This window comes from Carassius carassius, chromosome 40, assembly GCF_963082965.1.
Source record: "Carassius carassius chromosome 40, fCarCar2.1, whole genome shotgun sequence".
Classification (NCBI taxonomy): Eukaryota; Metazoa; Chordata; class Actinopteri; order Cypriniformes; family Cyprinidae; genus Carassius; species Carassius carassius.
Window position 1 is genome coordinate 11,804,494 of NC_081794.1, and position 13,789 is coordinate 11,818,282.

General features: G+C 39.2%; 1 protein-coding gene across 1 annotated transcript in view; it reads left to right on the top strand.

Moving 5' to 3' along the window:
* Window positions 1–840: 840 nt before the first annotated feature.
* Window positions 841–13,789, top strand: part of lrp2b (low density lipoprotein receptor-related protein 2b) — a 105,998-nt gene continuing 93,049 nt past the window's right edge. Inside the window, exons 1-9 of the mRNA XM_059531984.1 lie at window positions 841–907; window positions 3,390–3,500; window positions 3,589–3,711; window positions 3,786–3,902; window positions 4,676–4,786; window positions 4,915–5,028; window positions 5,241–5,357; window positions 5,458–5,601; window positions 6,029–6,145. Coding sequence (XP_059387967.1) covers window positions 841–907; window positions 3,390–3,500; window positions 3,589–3,711; window positions 3,786–3,902; window positions 4,676–4,786; window positions 4,915–5,028; window positions 5,241–5,357; window positions 5,458–5,601; window positions 6,029–6,145 — 1,021 coding nt within the window. The remainder of the gene's footprint in view (window positions 908–3,389; window positions 3,501–3,588; window positions 3,712–3,785; window positions 3,903–4,675; window positions 4,787–4,914; window positions 5,029–5,240; window positions 5,358–5,457; window positions 5,602–6,028; window positions 6,146–13,789) is intronic.

Here is a 13,789-nt window from a genome sequence, read left to right on the forward strand (position 1 = left end):
AATGTGCACCCCAAAAGTCGTCAAGTCAAGTCACCTTTATTTATAAAGTGCTTTTAACAATACAGATTGTGCCAAAGCACTTTACAGTATTAAATAGGAAAATAGTGTGTCAATAATGCAAAATGACAATAGTAAACAATACTTTTTCAGTCAAAGGCAGTTCATCATTGAATTCAGTGATGTCATCATCTAGCTCAGTTCAGTTTAAATAGTATCTGTGCATTCAAGTCGACGATGTCGCTGGATATTAAATGTCATAAATGACTGACTGACATAAATGAGATGTTTCGGAATCAGTGAAAGCATTTTATGTTCAGTGTCAGGCTCTTTTTCTTTCTTTCTTTCTTTCTTTCTTTCTTTCTTTCTTTCTTTCTTTCTTTCTTTCTTTCTTTCTTTCTTTCTGTAGTAGCACCTGACACTGAACATAAAATGCTTTCACTAATTCTGAAACATTTCATTTATGTCAGTCAGTACACTCTATTGGCTATTTTTCTACAGGAGTTGCAAAATCTTACCAATAAAGATAAAAAAGGTTGGTCCTCCTGTTATACAAAACATTACATTAAAGGTTTTTGCTGATGCTGACAAGTTTAACTGGAAAAAAAGTTAATATTAGATTAAAGTCATACAGAGTCAGGGTCATAAAGGGCTGTAACTTTGTCTGTTTCATCCAGTCCCTGCTTATTGTAAGAGAGGAGCCCATCAAATAAATTTTTGGTCTGGAGAAAAACTCACCATGGATGGATACTGAGACAGTTATGGAACTAGAAGAATAGAGTCGTTCTCATTCTGTGGCCTACTATCTTCAACTTTGCAAACGTTTTGACAAATAAAACCATAATGGACAGATTAGGCCTTTATGTTTTAGCGCTGTTATGTCTAATCCATGGACCCTACATCGTGCAAGGTATGTTTTAATAAAATAATGAAAATCAATTATTTTAATATTTGCATTATTAATGTATAGTGCAGTATTTGCACTTGAAAATATGATTGCATTTAGATTTTTTTTTTCTTTTCTTTTTTTTAAGTATGGTTTTGATGATTATTAAACAAACAATACACTCTCAGAAATAAAGGTACAAAAGCTGTAACTGGGGCAGTACACTCTTAAAAATAAAGGTGCTTCAAAAGGTTCTTTACAGCGATACCATAAAACAGTGGTTCTCAATCCTGGTCCTGTAGAACCCCCAACACTGCATATTTTAGATGTTCAAACACACCTGACTGAACTCATCACCTCATTAGTGAAGACTCCAAGACCTCAAATGTGTGCATCAGATAAGAGAGACACCAAAAATGTGCAGGATTGGGAACCACTGCCATAGAGGAACCATTTCTGATTCCACAAAGAACCATTCAGTCAAAGGTTCTTTAAAGAACCACCTCTTTCCTACCTTTTTGTAATCTGAAAAACCTTCTTTAGCCACAAATAACCTTTGTGAAACAGAAAGGTTCTTCAGATGTTAAAGGTTCTTTATGGAACCATTTAGACAAAAAGGTTCTTCTATGGCATCAAGAAGCACCTTTATTTTTAAGAGTGTATCTTTTTAAAATGTACATATTAGTCTCTAAAAGGTACAAAAGTGTAACTTTTGAAAATGTACAGCCTTAATGACAGCTTTTGACTAAATGAACGCGAAAGCGACGCGCCTAGCGTTTTCCACGCATTTTCAGGTGCGATATATGAACGGCCCCTTATTCATTCATTAATTATTTTTTGCTTGTGACCAAATTAGGTTTTGTTGTGAACTTTTTTTTTTTGAAATTCGAATATCATTTTTATTTATCAAATAATTAGAGCAGAACGAATATTAGAATGTTCGACTATCCGTGCACACCCCTAGATAGAAGCATCTGCTAAATCAGTGTTCCCCAACCCCCGGGCCGTGGACCGGTACCAGTCCGTGTGTCATTTGGTACCGGGCCGCACAAGAAGGAATAAATAATTTACATTAAAGCTGCAGTTGGTAACTTTTTGGCGCTCGCGTCTGGCGGAAGAACATTGTAGCCGGAGCTACTTCTCTCTGTTTACATCTATTGCGAGTCACGCAGGTACTGTGCTATTCTGCAGCGTTGCCGACCCCAACAAGACTAAAATAGTCTGAATATAAACACTTATTATAGGTGTACCGTAGTGATTCGGATAAGACAAAAACACGGTTTGGAAAATGGATTCATGATGTATTCGCTCATTATATATATTTTTTACATTTTCAACACAAAACAACACTGTGGCACAGCCCTGCGCTGACTGGACTTGACTTGTTTTTGCAAAACAAATAACAGAGGTGGAGGTAGAAGTGCGCTGAGCCATAACAATCTTTTATTTTGGAAAAAGGCCGGATGCTCTGTGTTATTTTCATGGGTTTTATATTCGTTTTTGTGGTGCATCTTATTTTTTAGGCATGTTTAAACGTCACCATAGTGACCATAATCAGTGAAAAAAAGTGGGTTAGGGGGCAGAGAGGATGTTATTCATGTTATGTTGTTGGCACGATGTTACGAGGATGCTGCTAAAAAGTTTTATGCGAATACACAGTGGATTCATGTTTATTATTATATTTACAATATACCACAGTTTTTATGCCAGTCGTATCATTTTATTTTGTATTTATCCATCACACCTTAAAGCCCGGTCCGTGAAAATTTTGTCTGACATTAAACCGGTGCTTGGTGCTAAAAAGGTTGGGGACCACTGTGCTAAATGATTAAATGTAAATGTAAAATGTTTTGTTCTTTTTTTTCTGAGAGTGTATGAAATAGAAGGATGTTACAATACTACAACAGACCTCTCAGATGCATCCAGTTTAACTATCCAGTGATGTAATTTATAAATCAAAGTTATTGCTGGCACAAGAATGAGGCAAAAAAAAAAAAATATATATATATATATATATACATATATATATATATATATATATATATATATATATATATATATATATATATATATATATATATATTATATATATATTTTTTTTAACAAAAACTATCCAATGATGCATTTAGAAATCAAAGTTATTTGCTGACACAAAACAATGAAGCAATGAAAAAAAAAATGCAACTTTAGTTTGTTCCTCTGCAAAAGTGAGTTCAATATTGCTAATTTTATGAGGTATCACATGAGGTAGAGTTTAAGGTATTCTACACAGTAGCTCCTAAACCCTATAAACAGAGTTACTCATTGCCAAGTTATTCCTTGCAAAACCGAGATTTTTTCCTCCTAAATTACCTAATAAACCTAAGTCCTCAGAACCATTAAGATTTATTTTTACATCAGCCATCAGGTTCTGACATTTTTCTAGATTAATTTCCTTTGTTAATATCTAATGAACTGGTGAAGCCTACTTTTCAGAGAAAAAAAAATATATATATTTTCTGAGCAGGTCAGTGCACCAGTGGTCAGTTCCAGTGTAGTAATGGTCAGTGCATAAATCAAGACTGGAGGTGTGATGGAACAAAGGATTGCACAGATGACTCTGATGAGCAGAACTGCCGTAAGTATCTCTAGCTGAGCAATGGCTTGTTGGATTGACCCCTTAACAAGGATCATGGATTTTCTCATTCTCTGTATTGTATTTTCAGCTTTACCAACCTGTAGCTCTCAGCAGTTCAAGTGCTTGACAGGAGAGGAGTGTATCCCTTTAGCGTTTGTTTGTGATGGTGAATCAGACTGCACCGATGGTTCTGATGAGCAAAGAGTCTGTGGTATGATTATGTGGCTTAAATGACAGAAAGAATACTGTTATTCAGTATTGTTTCAATATTGTTTGTTTTCTAAGGTGGGCAGACATGTAGCTCAGACCACTTCACCTGTCGAGAAGGGCAGTGCATTCCCAAACAATACAGATGTGACCATGTATCAGACTGTGTGGATAACTCTGATGAGAACAACTGCAGTAAGAATGTCTCTTTCTTCCATACACTTAAAAGAAATGGGGCACTTACAAGCAACAACACAAACTCCTATTTATCAGTATGCATTACTTAAAACAAAACAAAACAAAATAAACATAATGATATATTGTCAGTAATATTTTAATTACAATTAATTATTTATTTATTTTATTTCATTTTGTATATAATTAATTCCTACTATTTTAACCTTGAATTGAATAAAAATATCTGTTACTCATTTGTTTGTGATAATTTAGTATCTCTGTCAAAGAGTACAAAGAGTACCTCAGTGCAAAAGTACAGCCTAGGCCTGTAAAACACTGAAATAAATATAGTGACAGTACTACCAGTACAGTTTTCTTTATTGGTCAATATATAGTAATAAAAAATAAATAATTGTCAGACATTCAGAAAATTCTAAATATAATTTGAATAAATAATTATATTATTTGTTAACAGATGTAACACATCTAACACAAGTACACACACATTATTTGTAGTTGTTACACATTATTTGTAGTTGTTGATATTCTTCGAACCTGAATTGAAACTTCAAAAACTAAAATGAATTGCAAACAGGCCTATAATGAATGTCACAAAGGTCCTTTGCAATGTTATCTTTATGAGACAAAAAGCATATGACTCTTTTAAAGCATCCAATACACATAAAAATCTCAAGATGAATCAGTTACCAAAGAATTGTCAGATTTTGTTTCCATCATCAGGTTTTAAAATTCCAATAAAATTCGACAAATTTCCTAATTACTGAATCCAGATTACCCAGCCTGCACAGAGAAGACATGTGCTAACGATGCTTGCTACAACAATACTCAGCACTGCGACGGGATACTAGACTGTCGAGATGGATCAGATGAATCCAACTGCAGTGAGTGAAAGTGTAGTGATCAATCAGATGTTGAGATGTTGAAGCTTGTTGAGATGAATATTCAACATTTGACCATGTACATCACGGTCATTTCCTTTCATATTCTTTGTTTTTCATTTCTCAAACAGCAAGGCATTGTCAGTCACATCAGTTTGAATGTACCAGTGGATACTGCATCCCAATGCCCTTTGTCTGTGATCACTGGGATGACTGTGGAGACAACAGTGATGAGCAAAACTGTGGTGGGTTCTACAATACATCTTGACCATTCTACCAAAGATGCATGGGTTACAAAAGATAACCTTTTATGAAGTAAATGTGGGTGGTCAAAGTATACATCAGGTCACCGATAAAAGTACCATGTACTTCTGAGTACCATGCAAATACAATAGTGCATAGTTTACTTGTAGTTGTTTCTGATATTATAAAGCACTACTATGTTGTCTTCTTCCAGAGTATAGAACCTGTAGTGGGTCAGAGTTCACCTGCAGTAATGGACGCTGTATGCCTCAGCAGTGGGTGTGTGATGGCATCAATGACTGTGGGGATTTTAGTGATGAGAATGGATGTGGTGAGATTCATAGCTACCTCCTCTCTCCTATCGATATGCAACACATTCAATTAGTATATCATATGGTAAATTAGTTAACCCTAAACGCTCATACTTTCAGACCCAGGTATCAGAGACTGTTACCCTGGCAAATGGCCCTGTCCAGGCTCTTCAATGTGTGTTCCCATAAATAAAGTGTGCGATGAACATCCTGACTGCCCTGGTGGAACAGATGAGAGCAATAGTACAGCACATCTGACCTGTGGTAAATTAAATTAAATCTTAACAATTTTGTGTTGATCAGCATGTTACTCACAGTACTCATAAACCTTTATGTAATGATGATGTGTTGTCAAACATTTAACAATAGCATGTCCCCTAACAAGCCTAACAGCCTATCACAAAGTATTTACTAGATGCCAGTGCATTTCTATGAATATGCATAACATCAGCGAAACCCTCAGTATTACTGGACAATAATGGGTCAAGAATTAACATTAACAATTTCCCTAACAAGCCTAACAGCCTATCACAAAGTATTTAATAGATGCTAGTACACCTATAATGAATATGCATAACCTCAACGAAACCCTCAGTATTAAAGGACAATTTAAAATAGTGTATTTTGTTGAATTATCTCAAGTGCCCAAGATACTTAGAGTAACTACTTACAAAAAGTGTATCTCTTGTAGATTTGCACCAGTGTTCTGCTCTGAGCTGTGAGTACCGCTGTCATCCTAGCCCGCAGGGTGGAGCATGCTACTGCCCCGATGGCTTCACTGTGGCCAATGACAGTCGCACTTGTGTGGGTAAGTGCCACGAGACCCCTTTATTATCTGATTACAGATCAGGGCCCGTATTCACAAAACATTTTACCTTACCACTAAAAGTTCTCCTAAATAGCAGTAAAGGTTTTTAACAACAGTTTTCTCTTAAAACCTATTTACAAATCAGCTGAGACAAACATTTACTAAGGAATCTTCTGAGACGGACAATACACACACAGTGCATTAACATACAGACATTTGTCTCCACATCCCACTGAGGGAAAATGTGGGAAAAACGCCTCTCTCACCTGTGCATTAGTTCCTTTTCATCCCCTTCTTTCCCCTTTCCCTTCCACTCACCCATCCTTCCCTTCACCCAGCTTACTCAGAATTGTCAACAGCATAATATAATGTTCTACATGAATGCAAACGATATTATCAGTCATGTGTGGTGTCATTTGAATGGTCCCAGGGCGGCTGGTACAATGGTCTCGATTTTACAAGAAGTAGACTGAAAGGTGATAAAGATCCTAAGAGTTAAGAGATATTTTGCTCACTGCAGAAAGTGTGCCATTTCCCAGTGTCTTTCATGCAAAATGCCTTTCGTCTCAAGAGGTGATAACTCTACATGATCAATGCTAATTTCAATTTTTCGTTCCTATCTCTCGGGGGATGTTTGTTTTGGTATGAGGTACTTAAGGAAATGTTGCAAGAGGATCAGGGCCTTCTGCAGCCGGAATGATCCTGTGGTATGAAGTGTCTTTATACACTTCATACTATGAATTTTACTAAAAGTCAGATATGCATCTTACTCTTAGATTCATCTTTAAAAAATGTATGTTTTGTATTGAGTTGATATATCTTAATTGGCTATGTAATTGGCATAATACATATTTACCTGACTGATAATAAATTGTTACATTTGATTTATTCTGACTTATTCTTGAAATTCTCATGTAGATTAAGTGAAGGCGTATGTTCCGGCAAATCTGTGTCCAGGGTTAAGTGCATACTAGATCTCAGGTTAGATGGAGCATGGGTACATCAGTCGAGATTCTACATTTCTGACTAACTGCTTGACTTTAGTTAAGTTGAACTCAGTTGTGTTAACTTTGGGGGGCTAGTCATAGTACTGTGCATAACTGCTAGTTATTGTCTCATCTTTAATTAAGTTGTACGTAGTTATATTAACTATTGGAGGCTAGAAAAATAGTACTAGCATAACCGCTGACTATTGTTTGAGCTTTATTGAAGTTGTACCTAGTTATTTTAATTATCGGGGGCTAGATAAAATTACTATCAAAATATATAATTAGCATAACCAAAGATTTTTGTCTCAACTTTAGTTAAGTTGTATGTACTTATATAACTGTTGGGGGCTAGACAAATAGTTATAGCATAACTGCTGATTATTGTTTTGAGCTTTAACTAAGTTGCACATGGGTACCGTCTCGGTTACATATGCAACCCTTGTTCCCTGATGGGGAACGCCAATGAAAATTGGCTAGTGGATTTAACATACCTGAGCCACTCCCCGTGCCAACGGATATAAAGTGTGACAGGTGCAACCACTCATTAGGTTTTAGCCTGAGGAGCCGAGAACGTGTCCCGGCAACAGCGAACGGTTCAAGGTTGTGGCATGGGGACATAACTTCTCCGTTCCCTCCATCAGGGAACGAGGGCTACATACGTAACCGATACATTCCCTATCTGTCGGTCACTACGAGTTATGTCGAACGACATATGGGGTCCTATGGAAAATGCTACAACCTGAACACGTCACAACCCTGTGGCACTGCAATTGTCGGCAAGCCGTGGTGTGCCCCAAAAGCTACGCTTAAGGTCGTAACCTTTCCAAAGCCCCAGCGCAAATTCACTGACCTTGGTACCAAGGGGCCAAAGGGTGAGTACATCGCTGCTGGAGAAGGCAACGCTGCTGTTCCGCCCACACAAATTCAGTGGAAGGGATTTCAACCTTCGGTGAACGATTGCTTCAAATCTTCCCTATTTGTTCTTTCAGCTTGGCAAGACAATGGGGAAGCGAGCCTAGGAACAGGCCGCTACAGAGACCACATCCCACCTGTAGGGAGGTGACATGTGGAGATACTGATATGGACTGACCAATGGGGCAGTACTACATATGGAAAGGGTCTCTGAGGCAGGTCCTACCTTAGAGTAGGGATGGAACAGCTGCCAGAAGAGACTGACAGAACGGGTCTGTCAAAAGAAGACACGGGTTTGCCAGGAGGTAAACCTTACCGTGGAAGAAAACACATATGGGATTACCTGTAGGGAATCAAGCCATATGGACACCTAGCCCAGTACAGGGGCTGACCGGAGCTTGCATCCCCATGTTAGGGGGAATGGCGCAGCAAGCGTGACACCCAGCCAGCCCTTCCCGCCAATTACCTGTTACCCAACACACGGGAAGAAACTGGCTCTACAGGAAGGTTGTAGAACCTCGCGAAGGTGTTCGGTGTCGCCCAGCCCACAGCTCGACAAATGTCTGCCAGAGAGGCACCATGAGCCAGTGCATAGGAGGAGGCCACACTCCATATGGAGTGGGCCCTCACCCCCAGGGGGCACGACTTGCCTTGGGTACAGTACGCCAAGGCGATGGCATCCACTATCCAGTGGGCCAACCTCTTCTTGGAGACAGCCTTCCCCTTCTGCTGACCTCCAAAGCAGACCAGCGCTCTTACGGGACACAGCAATGCCAATGCTGGACCTGCCTCCTCCAGAGAGGTTCCAGGAGGGAACCACGGGTGTACTAGGAGGATTTAACCTTCTGGCACCCCTCAGGAACCTAACAATCAGGTCATGCCTCCCCAGGGACCGACCGTCCACTGCATCTATATGGGCTGCAGTGGCAGCCACATACACTTCCAGGGTGGAGGGTGACAGCCTACACTCCAACCTTTCTTGCAGGAAGAAGCACAACTCTGACCGAGCATCTCCGGGGGTCTTCTCGGTGTGAAGAACACCAATTTGTGAACAGACTCCACTTCAGAGCATAGGCCTGCCTCGTAGAGGAGGCTCTAGCCTGATTGATAGTGTCTACCACTGCCGGTGGCAGATCACATAGGTCTGCCGCATCCTGTACAGAAGCCACGCGTGGAGGATCCAAAGATCTGGACGCGGGTGCCAAATGGTGCCCAACCCCTGAGAGAGGAGATGCTTTGTCATCTTTCTAGAGGACTTTGCATCCAGAAGTGAAATGGTGGGCGCCGCTCTCCTGCGCGGGGAGCGACACGCCAGCCTTGAAGAACTCTAAGCACGGGGCGGAGCTGGTGTGGAGGATGCAGGGGGGCACCCACGGCGACGAGCAGGTTGAGGCACTGCCCACGACCGAATGGTGGCAACCGGAGGATCACATCGTGGCGAGATGTGCTGTATGGCCTCAGTCTGCTGTTGTTCTGTCAGGAACTGCTGAGCACAGCCCCTGACAGCGTTGCCACACAGGACAGCCTGGGAGAAGGGAGCGTCGAAGAAGTGCACTTTGTCAACGTCTCTCATACCGACCAGGCTGAACCAGAAACGGCACTACTGGACCACCAGAGTGGACATCGCCTTTCCGAGGGACTGCGTCGTGACTTCCGTCACCCAGAAAGGTGAGGTCAGTCGCTGTGCGCAGCTCCTGCATCAACCTCGGGTTGGTTCTACCCTCGTGCATTTGTTAAAGCCTTGGCTTGGTGAGTTTCCAGGATAGCCATCGCATGCAGGGCAGAGGCAGCTTGGCCCGCAACACTGTAAGCCTTGGAGGCGAGAGTGGCCAACAGCTTACAGGCCTTGTGTGAGAGGCGCAGACTATTTCTCCCAGTGGCGGCGTTTTGCGGACACAAGTGCACCGCAATCGCACTCTCCTGCTGGGGAATGTCGACACACCCCTAGCTACCCTGACATCGAGTTTAGAAAGAAACGAGCTGCTTCCGGCTGTAAAAAGGGGCTATCAATGACTACATCACTTACCCATGCACATCCGAGAAGAAAGGAACCAGAGCAAAACACGGTTGTGAGCTGCGATCTACACAGAGAACCAATTGAACAGCCATGAGCACTCAGGGCTGGGCGGTGCATTCACCTCCATCCTGATGCTCACAGCTGCCCGGGCAAGCACAGCTGTCAACTCTGGGTCCAATTCGGCAGTGGCGACAACACCCGAGGGGGGCAGCCCCACCGAATCTTCATCCACAGAGGTAAATAGCCCATCCCCGATGCTGCAATCGACATCTGATCCCCAGCGGCAAACTGAATGACCCATTGGGACTGCCATAAGAAAGCCCAGCAAAATCACCCGTGGCCCGGCGGAGAAGCGCTCACTGTCACCTTCAAATCTCCCAGAGCACTAGCCGGCGGTCCTCTGCTCATGGCAGAGAAACCGGAACGGGTAGTGACAGAGGGGTCTGCTCCTTTCCCTTTAAGAAAGGAGAGAAAGGAAAAATACTTCCTCAATCAATGAATTTGGCTCATATAAGTGTTTTACTTAAAAGTGGCAGAGACCCTCTACAATGCTCTTCTTATAGGCCTATAAGTTTGTTAGATCATGATTATAAGATCATTAAGAAACTTCTAGCTAGAAGGCTGGAGTTAATCTTACCTAAATTAATAAATCCAGACCAGTCAGGTTTCATAAAAGGTAGATATGCAGCAGATAATATAAGGAGAACCCTGAATGTAATTAATGAGATTAATAACCACCAGAAGCCTTCTCTGCTCTTATCTTTAGATGCAGAGAAGGCTTTTGATAGAGTAGAATGGGATTTTCTGTTTGCTGTCCTGAATAAATTTAAAGTGGGAAATAACTTTATTGACTGGATAAGGAGTATTTACAACAGCCCGAAAGCGGCGGTTATAACTAATGGTTACTGTTCTAAATCATTTGCTTTAGCTAGAGGAACAAGGCAGGGGTGCCCTCTGTCACCTTTACTTTTTGCCATGGTGATTGAACCATTGGCTTCACTTATTAGAGATAACATAAATATTCAAGGTTTTAAGACTGTGTCTGTTGAACATAAAATATCCTTATATGCAGATGACATTCTTTTGTATATCACCGATCCTGTTAACTCTGTCCCCCATCTCCTGAACACAGTTAATGAATTCGGCAGCTATTCAGGATATAAGATAAATTTTTATAAGTCCAATGCACTTTTTTTATACACAATACCAACCGAAGAACTACTTTCTGCTAGTGGGTTTAACCTAACTCCAAAAGGCTTTAAATACTTGGGTATATTTATTACTCCAGATTTGGATAATTTAGTTAAAGAAAATTATATTCCCCTGGTAGATAAGGTGAAATTGGATTTATCGAAATGGATCTCCTTACCGTTATCATTATTGGGTAGGATAAACCTTATCAAAATGAATATCCTCCCAAGATTTCTTTTTTTTTTTTTCAAATGCTTCCATGTTTCTTACCAGTAGACTTTTTCAACTCAATTAATAGCCATCTTTCAAGATTTATCTGGAGCAATAAAAAGCCTCGGATTAGTATGTTGACTTTGATGAAGCCTGAACCTCTGGGAGGTTTAGGTGTACCTAACTTTCAATACTATTTTTGGGCAGCCCAAATTAGGAATTTGATTTCTTGGTCTAAAGAAAGACATGAATCCATGTGGGTCCAGATGGAATCAAATCCATTTGAACCACTGTCCCTTGTCTCTTTGTTATTTATAAAACATTATGAAAAGATAAAAAATATGAATAACCATTTCACTGTAATTAACACTCTTCAAACTTGGAAAGATTGTAGAAAGAAAATTGGTATTGTCTCTTGTACTTATATATATTCTCCAATCTTTTTAAATCCGGATCTTAACACTTTAATTACTTCAGGCAACATATGTCAATGGTTAAATTCTGGTATATTATATTTTAAAGATCTTTTGAGTGAAAAAATGCAAGTAAAATCATTTATTGATTTAAGAGCAGAATATGATATCTCTAACAAACAATTTTTTAAATATTTACAAATCCGAAGTGTCACTAACTCTCTGATTAAGGGGGATAAAATACGTTTTTTTTTTTTTTTTTGTCAGAACTGGAGGACATTTTTTTTTCTGTAGATACAATAAAAGGAATGATTTCTAAATGTTATCATATTTCGACAAAAGAATCCCAATCTTCTTTCCGACCTTTAAAAATAATATGGGAAAGAGATCTAAGTAAAACATTTGAAGATGATGTATGGGTAAATAATTGTAATAGAATTCATTTCCCATTAACAAGTATTAAGATTAAGGAGACTAATTTTAAGTTTATCCACAAAACCTATTTAACACCTTTAAAAATGCATAAAATATCAAATGATATTCCAGCTGTGTGTCAGAGATGTAAAAATATGGATGGGACTTTTTTACATATGTTTTAGGATTGCAGTCTTTTAAAAGGTTATTGGAGATCAATCCATTCTTTCACTCAGTCAGTTTTGAATAAGCATTTTGACTTGAGTAACAGTCTATATTTGTTAAATGATATTGATAATTTAGAGTTAGATCAGAAAAAATGCAGGTTATTTATTTTGATATCTTATTTTGCAAAAAAATGCATACTTTTATATTGGAAGAATGTTTCCCCTCCATCGCTTAAGCCTTTTTTGACCAATTGTCTTCATTTCTGCCATTAGAAAAATTTATTTTAGAGAAATATAACCGTGGACATCTCTTTAATGAATTTTGGTGCCCTTTACTTTTAGGTATTGGAAAATGATATGACCTTGTAGATCAAGTTCTGTACCCATGCTGTTTAATTATTTATTTATTTATCTTTATTTTATGTTTTTTTTTTTTCTCAATTTTCTTTCTTTTTTTTCTTTTCAATTTTTATGTTGTTGTTATATCCCTATGAGGGTGGTGGGTAGTAAAATGTTTAAAAGAAAGTTGTATACAGAAAATGTGTCAACCTTACAATTTGGGTTTTTTTCCCTCTGTATGTTATATAAATGATTTTCTTTTGAAAAATAATTAAAAAAAAGAAAAAAAAAAAAGAAAGGAGAGACGCGATTGCAGCGTTGCTATGGTCACACACGCCATGCATTTATGACCTCAAGGTTAGATTATTGTAATGCTTTATTGGGTGGTTGTTCTGCACGCTTGGTAAACAAACTACAGCTTGTCCAAAATGCAGTAGCAAGAGTTCTTACTAGAACCAGGAAGTATGACCATATTAGCCTGGTCCTGTCAACACTTCACTGGCTCCCTATCAAACATCGTATAGATTTTAAAATATTGCTTATTACTTATAAAGCCCTGAATGGTTTAGCACCTCAGTATTTGAATGAGCTCCTTTTACATTATAATCCTCTACGTCCGCTACGTTCTCAAAACTCAGGCAATTTGATAATACCTAGAATATCAAAATCAACTGAGGGCGGTACATCCTTTTCCTATTTGGCGCCTAAACTCTGGAATAACCTACCTAACAGGACCTGTTCGGGAGGCAGACACACTCTTGCAGTTTAAATCTAGATTAAAGACCCATCTCTTTAACCTGGTTTACACATAACATACTAATATGCTTTTAATATCCAAATCCGTTAAAGGATTTTTAGGTTGCATTAATTAGGTAAACCGGAACCGGGAACACTTCCCATAACACCCGATGTACTTGCTACATCATTAGAAGAATGGCATCTACGCTAATATTAGTCTGTTTCTCTCTTATTCCGAGGTCACCGTAGCCACC